This window comes from Callithrix jacchus, chromosome 1 (genome assembly GCF_049354715.1).
Source record: "Callithrix jacchus isolate 240 chromosome 1, calJac240_pri, whole genome shotgun sequence".
Taxonomy (NCBI): domain Eukaryota; kingdom Metazoa; phylum Chordata; class Mammalia; order Primates; family Cebidae; genus Callithrix; species Callithrix jacchus.
In genome coordinates, this window is record NC_133502.1 from 166,077,398 (window position 1) to 166,098,806 (window position 21,409).

General features: G+C 37.5%; 1 protein-coding gene and 1 non-coding gene across 5 annotated transcripts; one reads left to right on the forward strand and one right to left on the reverse strand.

The window, feature by feature from the left end:
- The first annotated feature begins 6,783 nt into the window (after positions 1-6,783).
- On the forward strand, positions 6,784-20,491 carry TLR4 (toll like receptor 4). Of its 4 annotated transcripts, XM_035255811.3 has the most exons (4): positions 6,784-6,963; positions 7,389-7,432; positions 11,312-11,478; positions 15,089-20,491. In XM_035255811.3, the coding sequence occupies exons 3-4, from the start codon at positions 11,339-11,341 to the stop codon at positions 17,325-17,327; spliced, it is 2,379 nt and encodes a 792-aa protein (XP_035111702.1). In that variant the 5' UTR covers positions 6,784-6,963; positions 7,389-7,432; positions 11,312-11,338; the 3' UTR covers positions 17,328-20,491. The 4 variants fall into 4 exon arrangements, with proteins under 4 accessions (XP_035111702.1, XP_078206582.1, XP_035111699.1 ...); XM_078350456.1 differs by lacking the exon at positions 7,389-7,432 and having other exon boundaries at positions 11,312-11,509; XM_035255808.2 differs by lacking the exon at positions 7,389-7,432.
- Positions 10,339-10,445, reverse strand: LOC118148086 (U6 spliceosomal RNA). The gene has a single exon (XR_004734880.1). It is a non-coding gene; the product is annotated as a U6 spliceosomal RNA (small nuclear RNA).
- Positions 20,492-21,409: the final 918 nt, after the last annotated feature.

Sequence of the window (21,409 nt, forward strand, 5' to 3'; positions counted from 1 at the left end):
AAAAAGAGAGAAAATAAAAATAAATAAAGAAACAAACAAACACAACTTCAATAACACCCACCACTCTTCATTCTACTCTGTCTTAAACTTTGCCCATAGATTCTAACATCTTCTGACCTACTATGTAATACACTTGTTTATAATTATTGTCATCTCTCTGCTCATTAGAATACACACTCCTCTTGAGCGAGAGGGACTGCTTTGTTCAATGTTGCAGTTTTCCTGCACAGAACACTGCCTGGCAAAATGATAACCATCCCATACACGTTTAGCGAATAAACAAATGAATGACTTATAGTCAACATTTGTGTAAAGTTGTAACATTTACAAGTACATCTACATATGAGATCTCATTTAACCATCAGATAATATTATTAATTAGGCCACAGTGTTATTTTTGTAGTATAGTTTAAGCAAATTCAACTATGTTAAAAATTAATCTCACACACATACACAAAATGATGATGCCAGAAGGTAAAAAGGATAATTAAATATTTTAAAATATAGCCTTCTGATATGATTTGGCTGTGTCCTCACCCAAATCTTGAATTGTAGTTCTCAGAATCCTCATGTATCGTGGGAGGAACCTGGTGGGAGGTGATTCAATCATGGGGGCAGTTATCCCCATTCTGTTTTTCTCATTATTGTGAGTGGGTTCTCATGAGATCCAATGGTTTTATAAGTGCCAGATATTTCCCCTGTTTGCCCTTCTCTTTCTGCCAGCATGTGAAGAAGGACATGTCCGCTTCTTCTGCCATAATTGTAAATTTCCTGAGGTCTCTCCAGTCCTGCATAACAGTGAGTCAATTAAACCTCTTTTTTTTTTTTTCTTTTTTAGATAAACTTCCCTGTCTTGAATATTTCTACATTTCAGTATGAGAATGGGCTAACACACCTTTTCTGTATTACACCATGCTGTTCCAGGGGCTGAATGGATAAGCATGGATTCGCTGGCCAAACTGGGGGAGTACAAAGTCAGAACAAAGAGGGAAAGCCCTGTTGCCCTATTGCCTGTTGCCTACAATAAGTTGTCCTTTGCCTATTTATTCATGACTAAATAGGCAAAGTGGATTTTTCTACCTTAGGAAAAAACAGTATTTGCTGCAACAGGACTTCCCTTCAAATCCAGTTGCTATGATTGTCCTTCTTGCTGTTGCTTAAACTAGGATTCATGAATCCCCATAGAATGAAAGGATGTAGCAAAGTATAAGAACAGCCCCAGAATAATCACTAGACTTCTAATAAGAGAGTCACATTACTCAGTACACAAAGGTGACAAATATTCTAAGATATGAGCTACATGTCAAAAATAAATGCAGATGTATTGTTCATAGATGTATTCATGATACTTACTATGTATCTATCTACCCATGCATTCAATAACTGTGAGCATCATACAAGGCCACCACTCTCATGGAGTTTATATTCTACTAGTAGAGGCAGATAATGAAGGGATGATGAATTCAAAGTAATTTTAAAAATAATGCAGGAAAGGTCATAGACATTTTGGTCTGGGGAGGAGATGGCACTATGTGGGCTGATTCCCTGTGAGGGTATACTCACTCACCTCTTGTACTTGTGAAGAACATACTGAAATGTACAGGGCATTTGGGAGAAAATTAATGAGATGCACAGGGCAGTACTTAATATGAGGACCTCACCATAGAGACAGGAATTAAGTCACCTGGAACCACGAGAAAGCCAACCTTTTATGCTTTTGCTTAAAAGCCACATTTTCTTTACTATATACCACAAGAGCATTGGGCCATGGCACATTAATGGATTCTGGACTGGTAATGGGTGTCCAAGGATAAAAGAGGGTTGAATGGGTCAAAAAGTTGGGAAACATTGAGTACTCTGTCTCCTTTCATAGATACAAAATAAACATTAGTCTAATACATGTTCTAAAGAGTCCTCAGAAAATAAATCTCTTTTTCTCTGTTTAACTATTTGTTTCTTTTTCTTACCTGAACAGATCAGTTTTTCCTTCCTAGTAACGAATTGTTGTTGTACATAAGATACCACTAATTATAAGATGTACCATTACTTTATTTGCCACTAAGAAAAAAAAACTCTGCCAATTATAATTGTACTGTATTGTCAACTATGAGATACATTCTGATTTGAGAGGTGTTGACATGAAAAAAATGTGGAACTTAAAAACTTCTTGAGATGGTTGGATACAATGAGGTTTCGTTTCTAGATATTTCAAATTAATGGAACCGTTCTTCTCTGAGCCAGGCTATATTGTGATTTCTCACTCCTAGTGTTTCTATTTTTATTTTTTAAAATCACTATGTAATGGAAATTGTAGAGATTGTGGCATAGATAGATCCTGCTTATCAACCAAATTTTGTGTTCCTCTTCCACCGTATGGGATTGGTGCTGTGAAGCAGTGGTCACCATTAAGTGTGTGTGTGTGTGTGTGTGTATGTGCGTATTTAAATTTTAAGTAGGGACAAGAGCCATGAAGTTTAGAAGATAGATATCCCTTACAACTAGATACTGTGTCATATACAATGGGAGCAGAGATAATGCATGTCACTTCTAAGCAGAGGTAGTTAAGTACCTGATATCATCCCCTACTTTCTTCACATTCTGCGGTAAACTTGGAGGCTGCATGTTAAATGAAAAAAACAATGAAAAAAAGAAGCCTGGAAGCAGGAATCATACCCAGGGTACTCCAATCAGAAATATCCTCATTGAGTGCTTCATGAGCAAGGAAAACATTTATTAAGTCACAATAAAATTTGGAAGTTTATACAGCAATTAACTTAACACTGGTCAGTTTTGTTCATATTTCTTACAGCATATGCATTACCTGTCAAATGGTAGCAAACACTTCTTCCAGGTCCCTGGCAAAGACGGGATTCCTCCATTGACTGAGCAATTATGGGTCCTGAGTTGAAGTTGCTTTGCATGAATGATGTGGAAGACCAAGTGGTTTCTTATGCCTTTGTCCAAATCTCTACCACTGTGCTTAAGTTGCAATTAATTCTGTACAACAAACCCCCATGACACATGTTTATCTATGTAACACACCTGCTCACCCTGCACATGTACTTCTGGACATAAAATAAAAGTAAAAAGATGTAATTATTATTCTACTGCGGTGGAAATTGCAGGCCCATGATGGTAACTAATCACCACTATTTTACCTCATTATAATACTGCATCAGTAAGTCCATCAACATAAGCAAATAAGATTTGATAACCAAGGGACTTACAGTTTCTAATTTGTATTTGACACATGGCCTGCCTTTTGGAAGAGCAACATAGAACCTAGCTATCTTTGATTAAGGTCGGTAAATGATTGTGTGTAAATCCCATTCATTTCTCATGAAAAGGAAACCTCTTTACAAGTCACTACCAGGGATTCTTCAGTCACAGATAGGAAAAATTTCCAGGAAGACTTCTATAAAATACATATATTAACGTCTCAGAAGACATAGTTGAAAGGACTTCCTTGGGTCCTTTTTCTTAGGTCCTCATCTTGACTGTCAAGCGATTTTCTCTCCAAATGATGGAAAGAAAGGGCATTTGTCTGTTACACACTTCTATTCCTCTATTCACTAAAGCACTGTGTCCTAGTAATGGGGTCTAGTTATGTCTGGCTTGAAATAACACACATATTTCTTTCTCATTCTTAGGGAGTGGAGTGTTTCTGTGTGTGTGTGATGTGGGTAGGCCAGGAGGTTTTCTGTCTAGGTAACACACAGTCTGAAATCATTATTAGCATGACGTGGAAATAGTATTTCTATTTTAGAAAGATGATTTTAACTGTAGGATGAAGAATCAATTGGAAGAGCTGATACATTGAAAGATGTGAATCTAGATTTTGGGAGACTTCTTAATAGTATATTTTGCTAGTCTAGGCCATGAGATATGTTTAATAGTAATGCTAGTAGAAATGGTGACTGGCATTTTATAATTATTTTACAGATACAATTTCTAGAACTTGGTGGAACATTTTTTAAAATGTAGGTTTTATTATTCAGCTATGGTGAAAACAACAGATCAGAAGATGATGCCACTGGGAATATAATTTGTTGTTTACAGTTCCTAAGAGGAGGGGTCATGCCACACCATGCAGGGCCACACAGGAAGCACTAGAGCCAGGAGGCAGAGGGAGCAAGAGGAAATTACAGGCACAAGCTTTGATTGGTTTTTCTTCAGAAAAGGCAAGGCGAGGCAGGATAAGCAGGGGTAGGATTGGCTAGTTTGAATAACCTCAGTGGGCTCTGAGGTATAGGGTCTGTCTCTAGTTGTCTTGTACCTGGACCTGTGATGATTAGGGCTGAATAATGGTATCTATTTGGGTTTAAGAGCCAGGTAGAGGAGGTGGTTCAGAGTAAGGGCTCTGGATTGGTTAGTCTGCATAAGAAAGGCATGCTTCAGGGCAGATCCTTTGCTATCTTTAAAAACTGACTAGCCCTGGTAGGTGCAGTCTCTTCCCAGATGCCAGAATATCAAGAATACAGAAAATAAAAAAAATAAGTTAATGCATATTTAGCATGAGAAATGAGGAAATAAGGGAAATAAAGTCAGAGATTTCCACCTTGGATGACTACGTAGAAGTGAAACACCATTAACTTTCCAGGGAACTAAACTTGATTGAGCAACTATTCTGTGTCAGGCATTGTTCTAAGATCTTTACATGAATAGTCTAAATCCTAAGACCAAAGCTTTAATATGAAGGTTGTTTTTATCTTAACTCTACTGGTGTCTTGATGGAGTCTACAAGAGTTTGTGCTCAGTCCATTACAAAATGATCCCTCACAGCTTGGTTTTTGACATGTTGGATTGGAAGTGCTTGGAAGATATCACAGTAGGACTGTCTAGGACACAGTACCCATAATATTCCCATTTTAAATCATGATCTCATTTAACAGAAACCTACATTGCACTTGCTACTTTCCAAACACTGTCCTAAAAGCTTCACAATGCCAGCTCATTTAATCTTATGATAATGCTTTGAGATACGTACTATCGTCCTCATTCTATCCACATTTTCAATCCTCATGACAGCTCTCATTTATGAGATGTAATGATGATACTCTAGGCTAGGAATTTTATGTGTTAGCTTCATTCAGTAATTGAAGACACGTGATAATCTCCAGATTTTAAAGACCAGAAAACTAAAGGTTATTAGGCCTGTGTCATTTGTATAATACCATTGTATAGCTTTATTTTCATATATTTTATAAATGGGAGCTTCTGCTGTGATTAAAAATGATTACCACATTTTACAGACCAGAAAGTCATAATAAGTGTTGGCGAAGATGTGAAGAAATGAGAACACTTGTACACCACTTGTGGGAATGGAAAATGTACAGATGCTGTGGAGAATAGTGCAGTGGTTGCTCAAGAAATTAAAAATAGCTTTACCATATGATCCACCAATCCCACATCTGATTGCATATCCAAAAGAATTGAAAGCAGGGACTCTAAGAGATATTTGTCAACCACGTTTTAGCAGCACTATTCACAATAGCTAATGTGTGGTAACAAGGCAGGTGTCCACGAACAGACAAACAAATAAGCAAAATGTGGTATATACATACAATGGAATATTATTCAGCTTTAAAAAGGAAGGATGCTTTGATCTATACTACAACAGAAATGAACTTTGAAGACATTATGCAAAGTGAAATAAGCCAGTGACAAAAAGGCACTTATTGTATGATTCTACTTCTAAGAGATATTTACAGTGGTCAAAATTATAGAGACAAAAAATAGTGTGTAGTTGCCGGGGGCTAGAGAAAGGAGAAATGGGGAGTTATTACTTAATAAATAGTGGTGATGATTGTATAACAATAAGAATATAATTAATGCCACTGAATTGTACATATACAAATGGTTAAGATAATAAATTTTATGTTATGTGATTTTACCACAATAACGAAAATGGAAAAAAAAAAAAAAGTAAAGCTTAGTAGTTTACATGACTTGACCAATGCCTCAAGGCCATGAGTCATGCAGCCTGGTTGTGAACGTCAGTATATTCGATTTTGAAATCCCAGACTTTTCCCAATCTTCTTGTACTTTTCAACTGTGTTTCACTGGAGCTTTATTTTCAGTTTTGTATGTGAGTTTCTTCATTAGAAGAGGTGGGCTGAATTGCATCCCTGCAAAATCTTATATATTGAAGTTCTAACCCCTCTACCTCAGATTATGGCTGTATATGGAGAGAGAGGCTTTAAAGAGGTATGTGAGATAGAATGAGGTCACTACACCCTAATCCAGCATAACTGGTGTCCTTATAAGAAGGGGAAATTAGAATTCAGATGCACTTGGTGACACCTTGAGTTCAGACTGGAAGCCTCTAGAACTGTGAGAAAATAAATCTCTGTTGTTTAAACCACCCAGTCTGTGGGACTTTGTTATGGCAGCCCTAGCAAACTAATACAAATGGTGTTTTTACAACTGAAACAAAACTGGAATATCATCATCATCCTAGAGAGTTACCAGGACTATTTTAACAGAATCTGACTGTTTTCTAAAGTCACCACGCCTACGTCAGAGGTCAGATGATGTCCTGGGATAAAAGCCAACTAGCTTCCTCTTGCTGTTTCTTTAGCTACTGGTCTGCAGACATTTCCTTCTTCTTCTTCTTCTTCTAACTTCCTCTCCTGTGACAAAAGAGATAATTATTAGAGAAACAAAAGTCCAGGATGCTAAGGTCGACACTCTCACTTCCTCTCACTCTTTAGCCCAGAGCTGTTTTGAATACACCAATTGCTGTGGGGCACTGGCTCCAGGAAGAGAAGACATCAGTGCCTCAGAATCTCTGCCCTTTCAGAAGGTGATAGCCAGCCACTTGTTCACAGGGCCACTGCTGCTCACAGAAGCAGTGAGGATGATGCCAGGATGATGCCTGCTTCATGCCTGGCTGGGATTCTGATCCCAGCCATGGCATTCCTCTCCTGCGTGAGACCAGAAAGCTGGGAGCCCTGCGTGGAGGTATGTGGCTGGTGTCAGCTCCTCTGAACTTTCCCTGGCTTCTGCCCAGAACTTCATACTGTGTGCCCTGGTTTGTTTACTTTTGCAAAAAAGAATTAAATTACCTTAGAGACTCAGGAAGCCACAGAGATCCACTAATTCACGGTTAGAGGGCACTAACGGCAGCCAATGGGGGTTTGTTCCATTTGCAACTTTTGAGTGCTAACAGGGGCATTAGATTACGTAGATCTGCTTAAATCTCTGCTCTGCTACCTTGTGGCTCTTTGAAGAAATAAACCTCTCTGAGACGAGTTTTCACACTGATAAAAGAGTTATAATAATACCTTCTTCACTAGAGAGTAAGCAGACCACTTTGGTGTCATTTTTATCCCACTGGTGGTCTTTACACACAGCTTCAAGCAGTCTTCTTGCCCCTTCAATCTCAGGAAGAAGATGGCTTGTTTGTGACTGAAGAGAAAGAACTTTCTAGGTGGGTGTCAGACTTCTGTATGCAGTCACATAGTTTGGTCCAGAGGGTAAATAAAATAAGAGAATGGAAAAAGAAAGGAGAGAGAGAAGAAAAGAGCAAGAGGGAATGAAGTATGATATCAGCTAATGCAACAGTTTCTTTCTTTGTGAAATACCACCCAGCTGATTGGTAACCTTATTCATGATGGATCTTGTGATTTTCCCCTGCACAGACTTCACAGTTGCTTTAGAAACCCACTGTAGAGCCAAACAGCTAAGAAAATGATTTACAGTGAGGCCGGGTCAGACACTCAGGAGAAGCAAAGACAGCTGCAGTCCTGAAGTTGAGAATATGGGAGAAAACAGAGTAATATTTAGAAAAGATGAATTCATTATCTCAAAGCCCTGTTCCCACAATTCCCTGCCCATAGTCTTCCTCCTTGTCCTCTTCTCTGTATCTCTCTGCTGTTAGGTTGATGGGGATAGATTCTCTAATCAGGATCACTCTGAGATAAAACCAGAGTCAACCTTGACTCCTTCTTTTACCCATGTGCCTTTCCCTGTCAGTCCCTGAAGCCTCTCCATCCCTGTAAGGCAGGCCTTCATTTCCCCTGGCCCTGACTTCTATACAGGGACTGCTTTCCTGATTCCAGTCTTCTTCCTTTAATTCATTCTGCATGTTTTTGTTTGTTATGTATTTGCATTAGTCATTATTTTTGCTTTGGCTTCAACCTAAGAAATTGCTCTCATTAGAAACTTTTAGTAACTCTTTATTGTCATTAAAACAGTTTTCTACCACAGGACCTTTGTACTGGCTATTTCTTCTGCCTAGAATGCCAGATCAGTGCTATCTAATGGCAATATTATGTGAACCACATATGTACTTTTAAAGTTTTTAGTAGCCTCATTGAAAAAAAGATTAAGTGAATTTAATTTTGATAATATTTTTATTTAACTTAGCAAATTCAAAATAATGTTTAAAATTTTAATATATATTTACCTATTACTGATATTTTACATTCCTTGTTAGGTACTAAGTCTGAAATTTAGCATGTAGTTTACATTTACCTCACATCTCAGTTTAGACTATTTACATTTCTTGTGTTTGATAACTGTGTATGGCCAGTGAGTACCATGTGGGTCAGTGCAGCCCTAGTCATTTTCATGGTTAATTACTCCATTCAGATCTCTGCTTAAATGTCTCTTCCTCAGGGCAGTCTTCCTTGACTGTCCCATATAGAGCTCCCCAGCCCTCACTTACTTGCCTTATCCCCTTATAATGCTTATTTTTTTTTTCTAGAGCACGACATTTCATATTTTGGTTTGTTTATTTTCTCTCTCTACTTTGAAATGGAATCTGTAAGGAGGCAGGATCATTGCTGGTTTTACTTATCACTATATTCCCAGCACACAGTAGCCACTAAATTTATATGTGACAGACAGTTGAAATAATTGCTGCAGGACAAACTCTGAAGCCCTCCTGATCTGGCTTGCCCTCTGACTCAGGTTTCACCACTCTCACCACTCACCAGCTAATCTGAGTTTGTTTTCCACTCCTTCTGTGCTCACATTGTCCTCTCCTTACGACAAGATTTTCTTCCCCTTTCCGCATATCTAAGCCTTACTCATCTTTGAAGACCTACTTTAAAATCTTTCTTTCTCTGGAAAGTCTTTCCTGAATCCAGACTTGATCTCTGCTTTCTCTGAACCACAGGACCTATTTTCTAAGCCTAGTGTATGGCCACTCTAGACAGTGTTAGCTTCGCTCCTATCTAAACTCTTACTCTAGACTGTGAGTCCACTGAAATCTGGAGCCACATCATATTTTTCTTTGCAATGCCCACGGGACTTGGCAGAAAATGCCTATGATTTGCACTTAAGTAGACCCTCATTTAATCAGTTATTCAATCAGTTATTCATTTATTCAGCAGATATTTATTGAGCGTCAACCATTTGCCAGACACCATTCTCAGTGCTGGAGACAAAGCAGTGGGCAAAACCATCAAAACTTGCAACGGAGTGCAGGATATGAACAATCACATGGACAACATAATGATAGATGCTGATACATCCTGTGAAAGGGAGTAAAAGAGGGCAAGGAAAGGCTGTGTGGCACTGTTCTGTGTCTATTAAACATTGTTTTTGAGGCTCCTATGGCATGTAACATTTAAGCAGACATGTCAATGAAGACCTGCATGTTTGAACTCTGACTTTGTGCATATTACTTCATGTCTTTGAATTTCTCGTCTTTAAAATTGTCCTCATCTTTAAAATGCTTATTTGAAGATTAAGTGAAAGTATATAAGATATAAGAGATTAATAATATATAATAATGATTAATGTTAACATCTATTGATCATTAATACTGTATTGGGCTTTTAAATAAGCTCTTTAAATACCTTATCTCTTTGAATCCTTCAAATAGATTCTATTGGTTTAAACAACAGAAAACTACAATTAGCTGGCTTCAGCAAGGAATTTTGTTGGAGGAAATGAAAGAGTTCCGAAATTAGATGGGAGTGTTAGAGAATTAGGCTTACAAAGAATGTGGGAAAGTAGGCTAGAAAGCAGCATAAGAACAAAGACAGCATAAAGCTCTTGACCTTATTTGCTGGGTTCCACCATGGGAATCCATGCACTCTAAAGATTTCCCCCTATTTCTGCATCAGTCTGCTCAAGGCTTAGTGAACCAAGAAAAAGAATGCGGTTGTCAAAATCTGGACTATGATTAAGGAAGGTCTGGATATCTTGACTGTCAGACAGTCTCCCCAAGGTGCTATATAATGTGGGATATTTAGAATGATACTGGATATTTTATTTATTTTTTTAAATTTTCAACTTTTATTTTAAATTCAGGGGTACTTGTGCTGAGCACACAGGTTTGTTACATAGATAAATGAGTGCCATGGGGATTTGCTGTCAGATCATGAAAATATGGAACACGTCATGAATTTGTGTGTCATCTTTGTGCAGGGGTCATGCTAATCTTCTCTGTATCATTCCAATTTTAGTATATGTGCTACTGCAGTGAGAATGCTATTGGATATTTTGTTACCTACATTTTACATATGATAAAACGAGGCTCACTGAGGGTGTTTTGTTATCGTTGTTGAGTTTTATTGTATATATTTAAATTGATTTAATTTTCATTTTTAAGGATAAAAATTTTCTCCTTTTTCTGCTGAGAACAAGACCCAGTTAACAGAAACATAAATAGTGATTTACATAACTATAACTCTTTTGACATTAGAAAAGCTGCGCATTTGGTCTTCTTTATTATTATTATTATTATTATTACACTTTAAGTTCTGGGGTACATGTGCAGAATGTGCAGGTTTGTTACATAGGCATATGCATGCCATGGTGGTTTGCTGCATCTATCCCACCCTCCGCCATCATCTACCTTAGGTATTTCTCCTAATATTATCCCTCCCCAATTCCCCCACCCCTTGCTATCCCTCCCCTAGCTGCCTCCCATCACCCTGACATGCCCTGGATGTTTTAGTTTTTTTTAAAGACATTGCCCTAAACCACACAAAAGAGGTGGCGTAAAACCCAGAGCTTTCAGATTCTGGAGCCTCAGCCCTTTACCCCCTGATTCCATTGCTTTTCACTAAATGCTGCCATTTTATCACAGAGGTTGGAATTCTGAGCACAAAGTAGGTGCTCTTCACTTTCTAATCTAGAGTTAGACATTTTATAAATATGAATTGAGTGAAGGGATGGTCAGATGGATTGAAGGATGGATGGATGGATGGATGGAAGGATGGATTAAAAAAAGTTGACTGGATTTTGTGCTTGCACAAAAAGAGCCCCCTCCCCCACCGAGTCTCTAGTCTGAAAGAGGAGAGTTGGCAGAGCATGCAGTAAAGATCCTTCATTTTATGTGTAATCATTGCAGGTGGTTCCAAACATTACTTATCAATGCATGGAACTGAATTTCTACAAAATCCCTGACAACATCCCCTTCTCAACCAAGAACCTGGACCTGAGCTTTAACCCCCTGAGGCATTTAGGCAGCCATAGCTTCTTCAATTTCCCAGAACTGCAGGTGCTGGATTTATCCAGGTAATGAACGCACTTTTACATACTGCTCAAGGTGAGATGTTCTTTGTCCTATAATTTCTTTATTGGACCAGAAAGCTTGGTTGGTGAAGTCTCATCTGCATTCACTTACTCATTCACACATTAGATGTCTTATTAGCTATAAAACCTTGAGCAAGCCACGTCTGTTCTCCAGGTTTCAGTTTTCTCATCTGAGAAATAGGCAGTTGGCCGAGACAGCTTCTAAGGACAATTCTAATTTTAGGTTTTCTTCTAAGACAGGAGAGAATTTTAGCTTAAATTATTTTATAAGCAGCTATTTATTGACTACTTGCTATATGTTGTACACTCTGCAAGAAAACAGGCATATATTGATATATAGCACACAGCCCCCATTGTTAAGGAGGAATATCTTCTTGAAAGAGTTAATACCTTAAAGTCCTGGATATGGTGCTGGGTAGACAGTATATATTCAACAAATTTTAATTCTGAGATTTTGGATCTTGAAGCTGATATAAAGATAGTGATATATAATAATAGGTGATGTGCTATGTTTAAAGTAGAGGTTACAAATTGTGTTGTTCAGAATAGGGGCCTTCTCTGTGGTGGGTAGTCAAGAAAGATTTCATGAACTGCATAAGGTTCAAATAATGTCTAGAATATTAAAAGTAGAGTAGAGGATAGGGAATTAGAAAAAGACAAGTAACCCAAGGAGAAAGATATCAAAATCAAAGGGAAACATCTGCTGTGGGTAGGGAATAGTGGCTAAGCTTTTCTTTTCTGATGCAGGGAAGTATATCATTTGTTGTGGCAGATGAAATTGTCATTATGATATTTCAGGGGAACCAAATTCTAGAAGGGTTTTCATCATCATCACGGGCCTTATTTGCAAATTGAACTAGATAATGGACTATGTTCTCTGCAATAGTTTGTAAACCATTTTACATATTACTTATTATAGAAATTCTTGATAAAGACTAAGGTCACAGTATAAAAATCTCTTTTAGAGCAGACATTTCTGTAGAAGAATGAACATGTGATCGATTATACTGTAATTTGGACATAGATAGGATATAACAAAGGGGTAATGCAATAATTCAATGGCAGTGGCATAGTGCATAGAGCCCTGTGGGAGTCAGAAGACCTGAGCCAAGTTTACCCCAATATTTATAACATGTAACCTTAGGCATATTACTTCATCTCCCTCTGATCGATGGAAATGATGAAACTTATCCTGCTGGATTAAATGTGATAATAAATATTAACATGCTGTATATATTAAAAATTTTATGAAGTATATTTTATAAGCATAAAATATTGTTATTATAGAATTTCATTAGTTTTTTAAATAATTTCAACTTTTATTTTAGATGCAGGGGTTTACATGGTTATATTGTGTAATGCTGAGGTGTAGGGTTCAGTTGATCCCATCACTCAGGTAGTGAACATAGTGCCTAATAGTTAGTTTTCCAACCCTTGCTGCTTTCTCTCCATCCCGTCTCTAGTAATCCCCAGGGTCTATTGTTGCCATCTGTATGTGCATGTGTACTCCATGTTTAGCCCTTATTTATAAAGTGAGAACACATGGCATTTGGCTTTCTGTTCTTTTGTTAATTTGCTTAGGATAATGCCTACCAGCTGCATCTATGTCATTATATTCTACATTTCAGTTTTCTGTGTCAAAATTTTGTCAAGGTAGACCACCTCTCCCTTTTTTTCAAAGAAGAAGTGGTTTTTCATCAAACAATGTTTCTTATGTAATTCATCTTCATCTTCGATCCACCAGATACCTAAGAAACTTGCCCCAGAAACCTTAAATATGTGCTTACAAAGAGGCTGCCTTCCCTTCTGGTTAGCCCATAGAAGATTCTGAATTAGGGCTAGCACAATAGACACCCTTCGCCTTTTCATACAGTGTTCACATACAGTAACTCAAGTAGTCTTGTAAGAATGCTTTGTGATAGACCAAGCAGCCTTATTCCCCCTATAGAAATCTATATAAAAATCTAAATATATACATATATATATATTTCTTTTTATAGATGAAGAAACTGAAGCTTGAAGAATTCCATTGACTTATATACATAATCATAGCTTGTTAGCCACAGATCAGAGTCTTAAGTTCACATCTCCAGTATCTAAGTTAAATGTTCTCTTTGTCTTAATACTCTGCTTCTCTAAAGTGATTATCACTGATGTAATGACATAGAGACACAGCAAGATCCTTTCATTCTTGTCTGATGTAAAGAGCAATGCAAAGATAAAATAATAGGCTGTAAAATCATATAATTGAAAAAAGAATTTAAAAAATGATCAGGTTCAGCTGTTTCATTTGAAAATGTAACTAAAACCCAGAGAGGAAAAGAGGTGCTCAAGATCACACAGTAGGAGAGGACTGCAGAGACACCAAACGAAGCTATATTGTCCCCTCTTCCAGTATTCTTTCTACTGTATTGCCTATCCTTTATCTAGTTATCAATAAATAACAAAAGCTTGGACCACATTGCTTTTATTATTTAGGAAACTGCTGAAGAAGCTATAGCAGGTGGGGAATATTGTAAATACAATTAAGGCTGGATTGAGGAATAACTTATTTGTACATTGTAACTGACCAGCAATGCTAAAGGACTTTATCATTGGGTTGCTGTTTGCTGGCTGTATAAAAGCCTTGTCTCTAGGACATGTCTATGAACATTGTATGTAGCATGGCTTCCATTTCTCTTGGGATAAAACTCAAAACTCTTCATCTTATTAGTAAACTTCTGCCTAATAGAAAAACTTTCTCTACAACTCCACATTGTACACTCCAATTTCATCTCTGCAATTCAACCATGGAAGGTATTTGTCATGATTTTTTCACATGTCATTTTTGCTGTCAACCTTGGGGCTTTTGTGTCTGCTGTTTTTAATCTCCTTTTATGTTAACTTCTACTAATCTTTCAATTTTCAACTTAAGTGTTCTCAGAGAAGCCTACTTTGATCTCTTGGTCTGCAATAGTTCTCTGGAGGTGAACTCTCATAGCACATAGTTTTCCCTTTCTTACACACAACTCACTCCTAAAGCCTGTTACAAGCATGTACCTGTTGTAAAAATGACTTTCAAACATTTCACTATCATGAACACACAACTTTTTATAAACGTTAAGAGAATCTGTGACACTTATGTGTAATTTTTTATATCTTTGAAATTGATATTTACCATTTATCATGACTAACAACTAACAACTATCCACATTATCTGTATCAATAAGACGTATGATCACAATTTTGTGTGACAGAAAATGGCTAAAATTGATCCAAGGCTATTACATACGTTATCAATCACATGATTCTTATATATCTCAATTATTGATCTTTAGCTGATTTCGTTCATATGGATTTTCTCTTCTGCTTGTGATGTGTACATAACATGACAAAAAGAGCCTACCATTGCAGCAGGTATGATAATACCTCAATCTGTGGGGCTTCCTATTTGCTCATGCCATCATCATCTGTCCTGCTTGACGTCTTTGCCTATGCACAATCATATGACCAATCACATCTGTATGACGAGCTGGATGACTAGGATTAATATTCTATTTTAGGTTCCTATTCAGCAGAAGTATTATATAATCTGTGTCTTTCTTTCCTGTAGGTGCGAAATCCAGACAATCGAAGATGGGGCATATCAGAACCTAAGCCATCTCTCCACCTTAATATTGACAGGAAATCCTATCCAGAATTTAGCCCTGGGAGCCTTTTATGGACTATCAAGTTTACAGAAGCTGGTGGCTGTGGAGACACATCTGTTATCGCTAGAGAACTTCCCCATTGGACATCTCAAAACTTTGAAGGACCTTAATGTAGCTCACAATCTAATCCAATCTTTCAAATTACCTGAGTATTTTTCTAATTTGACCAATCTAGAGCACTTAGACCTTTCTAGTAACAATATTCAAAATATTTATTGCCAAGACTTGCAGGTTCTACATCAAATGCCCCTACTCAATCTCTCTTTAGACCTGTCCCTGAACCCTATAAACTTTATTCAACCAGGTGCATTTAAAGAAATTAGGCTCCGTAAGCTGACTTTGAGAAATAATTTTGATAGTTTAAATGTAATGAAAACTTGCATTCGAGGTCTGGCTGGGTTAGAAGTCCATCGTCTGGTTCTGGGAGAATTTAGAAATGAAAGAAATATTGAAGACTTTGACAAATCTGCTCTGGAGGGCCTGTGCAATTTGAGCATCAAAGAATTCCGATTAGCACACTTAGATGACTTTCCGGATGATATTATTGACTTATTTAATTGTTTGGCAAATGTTTCTTCATTTTCCCTGGTGAGTGTGTATATTAAAAGAATAGAAGACTTTTCTTATAATTTCAGATGGCAACATTTAGAGTTAGTCAATTGTAAATTTGAACAGTTTCCTCCACTGGAACTCAAATCTCTCAAAAGGCTTACTTTCACTGCCAACAAAGGTGGGAATCCTTTTTCAGAAGTTGATCTGCCAAGCCTTGAGTTTCTAGATCTCAGTAGAAATGGCTTGAGTTTCAAAGGTTGCTGTTCTCAATCTGATTTTGGGACAACCAGCCTAAAGTATTTAGATCTGAGCTTCAATGATGTTATTACCATGGGGTCAAACTTCTTGGGCTTAGAACAACTAGAACACCTGGATTTCCAGCATTCCAATTTGAAACAAATGAGCGAGTTTTCAGTATTCCTATCACTCAGAAACCTCATTTACCTTGACATTTCTCATACTCACACCAGAGTTGCTTTCAATGGCATCTTTAATGGCTTGTTCAGTCTCAAAGTCTTGAAAATGGCTGGAAATTCTTTCCAGAAAAACTTCCTTCCAGATATCTTCACAGATCTGAATAACTTGATATTCCTGGACCTCTCTGAGTGTCAACTGGAGCAGGTGTCTCCAACAGCATTTGACTCACTTCCCAGACTTCAGGTACTAAATATGAGCCACAACAACTTCTTTGCATTGGATACATTTCCTTATAAGCATCTCTACTCCCTCCAGGTTCTGGATTACAGTCTCAATCACATAGGGACTTCCAAAAATCAGGAACTACAGCGTTTTCCAAGTAGTCTAGCTTTCCTAAATCTTACTCAAAATGACTTTGCTTGTACTTGTGAACACCAGAGTTTCCTGCAGTGGATCAAGGACCAGAGGCGGCTCTTGGTGAAAGTTGAACAAATGGAATGTGCATCTCCTTTAAATAGGAAGGGCATACCTGTGCTGAGTTTGAATATCACCTGTCAGATGAGTAAGACCATCATTGGTGTGTCAGTGCTCAGTGTGTTTGTGGTATCTGTTGTAGCACTTTTGGTCTATAAGTTCTATTTTCACCTGATGCTTCTTGCTGGCTGCATAAAGTATGGTAGAGGTGAAAACACCTATGATGCCTTTGTTATCTACTCAAGCCAGGATGAGGACTGGGTAAGGAATGAACTAGTAAAGAATTTAGAAGAAGGGGTGCCTCCCTTTCATCTCTGCCTTCACTACAGAGACTTTATTCCTGGTGTGGCCATTGCTGCCAACATCATCCATGAAGGTTTCCATAAAAGCCGAAAGGTGATTGTTGTGGTATCCCAGCACTTCATCCAGAGCCGCTGGTGTATCTTTGAATATGAGATTGCTCAGACCTGGCAGTTTCTGAGCAGTCGTGCTGGTATCATCTTCATTGTCCTGCAGAAGGTGGAGAAGTCCCTGCTCAGGCAGCAGGTGGAGCTGTACCGCCTTCTCAGCAGGAACACTTACCTGGAATGGGAGGACAGTGTCCTGGGGAGGCACATCTTCTGGAGACGACTCAGAAAAGCCCTGCTAAATGGTAGACCGTGGAGTCCAGAAGGAGCAGTGGGTGCAGGATGCAATTAGCAAGAAGCAATAACTATCTGAAGAGGGAAAAAACAAAAACCAACTTCTGAGGCATTTCTTGCCCAGCTGGGCCCAACACTTGTTAAGTTAACAAGTATTAAATGCTGTCTCATGCCAGGCATTATGCTAAGGCCAAGTAATTCCATGGTTCACAAGATACATGGGGATGCTAATCTCATGGTGCCTCCAGTGCAGAGGGAATAAATGCTACACTAAAATACAGAGCGTTCCAGGTGGGCATTTCAACCAAGTCAGCCAAGGAACCCATGACAGAGAAAGTCATTTCAACTCTTACCTCATCAAGTTGAATAAGGACAGAGAAAGCAGAAAGAGGCATTGTTCTTCTCCTGAGTCTTTTGAATGGAAATTACATTATATATTATGTCATAGCCGTCATAAAACCATTTTGGTAGTTTTGACTGAACTGGGTGTTCACTTTTTCCTTTTCCATTGAATTTAAACTCTACTTGATGACTCATTGGGCTGGTGATGCAAGATGCACCTTCCATTTTAAATCAGTTTCCTTACAGAGGTTAAAGCTTAGTGGCTAATTCCTAAGGAGACCTGATTAACACATGCTCACAATCATCCTCATCATTCTTGAGACTGCTCTGTTTTTCAACTAATAACCCCTAATATATTTTTATTTTTATATGTCCAGTTCTTATTTTTTTTAAGGTAACTTCATATTTTTATTTGTCTCTAAGAGCATGATTTCCAGCCACAGTTTATTATTACAAGTCAAAATCTGAAGATTATTAATAGCATAACTTCCAAATACAATTTTAATTTAAAGGAACATTGTATGTTCTGCATATGTACACCAAAACCTAAAATGCAATAAAAATAAATAAATAAATTAATTAATTTTAAAAACTACACTTAATATACCCCACTTAAACACACAATATATTCCAGTTCTTATTTTTTAATGTCTTTAAGCCAATATCATAAATAAGGTTGTTCAGGATGTGCTTTAAATATCCATATTTATTTAACCACCATTTTTTAAGGAAGTATATAAAGTACACTCTGTCACTTTGTCACTCAATATCATTTCAAAGTTATTGTCTCCTAAGTTATGACTGTCATGAAAGCAGTGTTGAAATAATTTCTATAAGGGGGTACTTTTTTTAAACAGGGAAAGAAAATGTCCACTTTCTGGTCATATCATGGACAATTTGGGCAAGAAAGGAAGTGGGGTGACCTCAGGAGGTCACCTGTTCTTGATTCCAGAAACGTATGGGCTTATACACTTGGGGTGACCCCATAAAATGAGTTGCAGCAGAAATTTTTTTTTTCAGAAAAATTGATGTTTAATGGACCTCTGAATCTCTTCAGGGAGATATGGAGGGCTGGGATCCCTCCCCTGCACCCTCCCCACTGCCAGGGGAACTACTTGAGAAGGGATTCAATGCAGGTAGTACATACATTTCTGCTTCCTGTTGGGCACTGCTCCCTGACCACATTTTGGGAAGAGTGGATGCTATCATTGAGAAAACAATGTGTCTGAGATTAATGGGGTTCATTCATATAAAGGGAGTTCCCAGAAAAAAATGTTCATCCAGCCTCCCCAGAAACAGAATATTCAAGAAAAGGACAATGAGGACATCATCAGGAAAATGAAAATAAAAACCGCAATGAGATATCACCTTATACCAGGTAGAATGGCTGCTATAAAAATAAAGGGTCATCAAGGATATAGAGAAATTGGAACCCTTCTACATTGTTGGAGGGAATGTAAAATGGTGTACCCATTATGAAAAACACTATGGAGGTTTCTAAAAAATTAAAAATAAAACTACTCTGTGATCCAGCAACCTCACTTCTGTGTATATACCCAAAATAATTGAAATCAAAATTTCAAGGAAATATTTACCTTCCCATGTTCATTGCAGCACTTTTCACAATCACTGTTTCCAAAGTTATGGAAACAACCCAAATATCCATTGAAAAATAAATGGACAAAGAAAATGTGCACATACATATAATGGGATCTTATTCAGCCTACAAAAAAGAGGGAATCCTGCCATTTATGACATCATGGATAAACCTGGAGGTCATTATGCTATGTAAAGTAAGCAAGTAACAGAAAGACAAATACTGCCTGATTTCACTTGTATGAGATACTAAAATAGTCAAACCCAAAGAAGCAGTGAATAGAACAGTGGTTCCTGGGGAAAAGGAGCAAGGGAGAAATGAAGAAATAGGGAGTTGTCTAATTGGTATAAAATTACAGTATGCAAGATGAATTAGCCCTGAAGATCAGCTGTATAGCAGAGTTCCTATAATGCATAATACTGTATTATGCACTTAAAATTTTTCTAAGAGGATAGATCGCATGAAGTATATTTACCATATGTACTTTTGGTAATATATGGTATATATTACCATATATTTGGTATATATTTCCATTACACAAGGAAACTTTTGGAGGTGATGGATATATTTATCACCTTGATTATGGTGATGGTTTCACAGGTATATGACTATGTCTAAACTCATCAAATTGAATATATTAAATATATGAAGTTTTGTAATATCAACTATATCTGAATGAAACTATAAAAAAGGAAAGACAACAAAACTCAGTTGTCAAAACTGCAACTATGAGAACACTCAGAAGTGTGATTTTTTACTGAGTGTGTCAGACTGTGTTTTGTTTGAGCATGTCTAGGGTGGTTGAACATCCCTGGATGTGTTTCTATGTCTCATGTACTAGTGAAAGAGAATGTATGCATTTGAACAACATATACCTTTGAACAACATATACCAGTGTGTCCCTATCAGGGTTGTGTGTATTTGAAAGTATGTGTGTCTGTATGATCATATCTGTATAGAGGAGAGTGTGATTATACCTTTTGAAGAATAGATGCATTTCAAGTAGATGTCTAAGGCTGTTTAAGATGGGTTCCCTACTCTTGTGGTGCTTGTACAGTAGTCTCACCTTATTCCTTATCCTTGGTGGATATGTTCTTAGACTTCAAGTGGATCTTTGAGATCCCAGATGGTACCAAACCCCATATATGCAGTAGTTTTTCCTATACACAAATACCTAAGGTAAAGTTCATTTTATGAATTAGGCACAGTAAGAGATTAACAACAACTAATGATAAATTGAATAATTGTAATAACGTTTTATAATAAATGTTACACGAATGTGATCTCTTTCTCTCTCGCTGTCTCTCTCAAAACGTCTTATTGAACTGTACTCACCTACTTTCAGACCATGACTGACCATGAGTAACTGAAACCTGGGAAAGTGAAACTGTGGATAACGAAGGAACTAACATACATACATACATCATTGTTTGTCTATAGATGTATGCATCAATTTCTTAGTATGCTTGAAAATGTGTGATTTTGTGTATATCTGTGCTACTTTTAAGTGCAGTTCTATTCATATTTGAATATGAATTATGTATATGTGTGTTTATTCAAGCAAATATACAGGGCTTTGAGAAGGAAGATCAACATACAACTTGGAGTATTTCCTACATACAAAGCTGACATTGGCCTACTTCCTGTCAGTTCCTTCTCCTCGATGGAAATTCTAGAAATGGCAGGTGAAGTGGACAAGAAGGGAAGTAAATTATATGCATAGAACAGAAGGAGAAGAAAGAGTAAAGTCGTGTCTCAGATAGCCTCTTTGTAGCCCTTTAAACCCTCTGGGTTTAAGAGGGATGAAGGGTGGAATAAGGAGAAATTAATGCCAATTATAATGCCTTAAATTTGTGCGATACCTTACAACTTGAAACATATTCACACAACTATAGTCATATTTAAATATATTACTAGCTGAGTGAAGTAGCAAATAAATAATTACTTTTTCCATATGATTGATGAGAAAGCTGAAGTTCAATGGAGGAAATCTGTCAATAGGCCAAAGAATAGGAAAGTGACAAACCTGAGCCTAGGCCTCCGGTTCACTCAAGGACACTTTCATTCTTCCACACCCAATTGCTTCATGCTTAAAGTTGGCAAAACAGGAAGTGAAACTCCTGCAGTTCTCTGTGTGGTTGACACTAGTCAAGGGTTTCTCAACTGAAACCAGGAATCATTAAGCCAATACATATGTATAT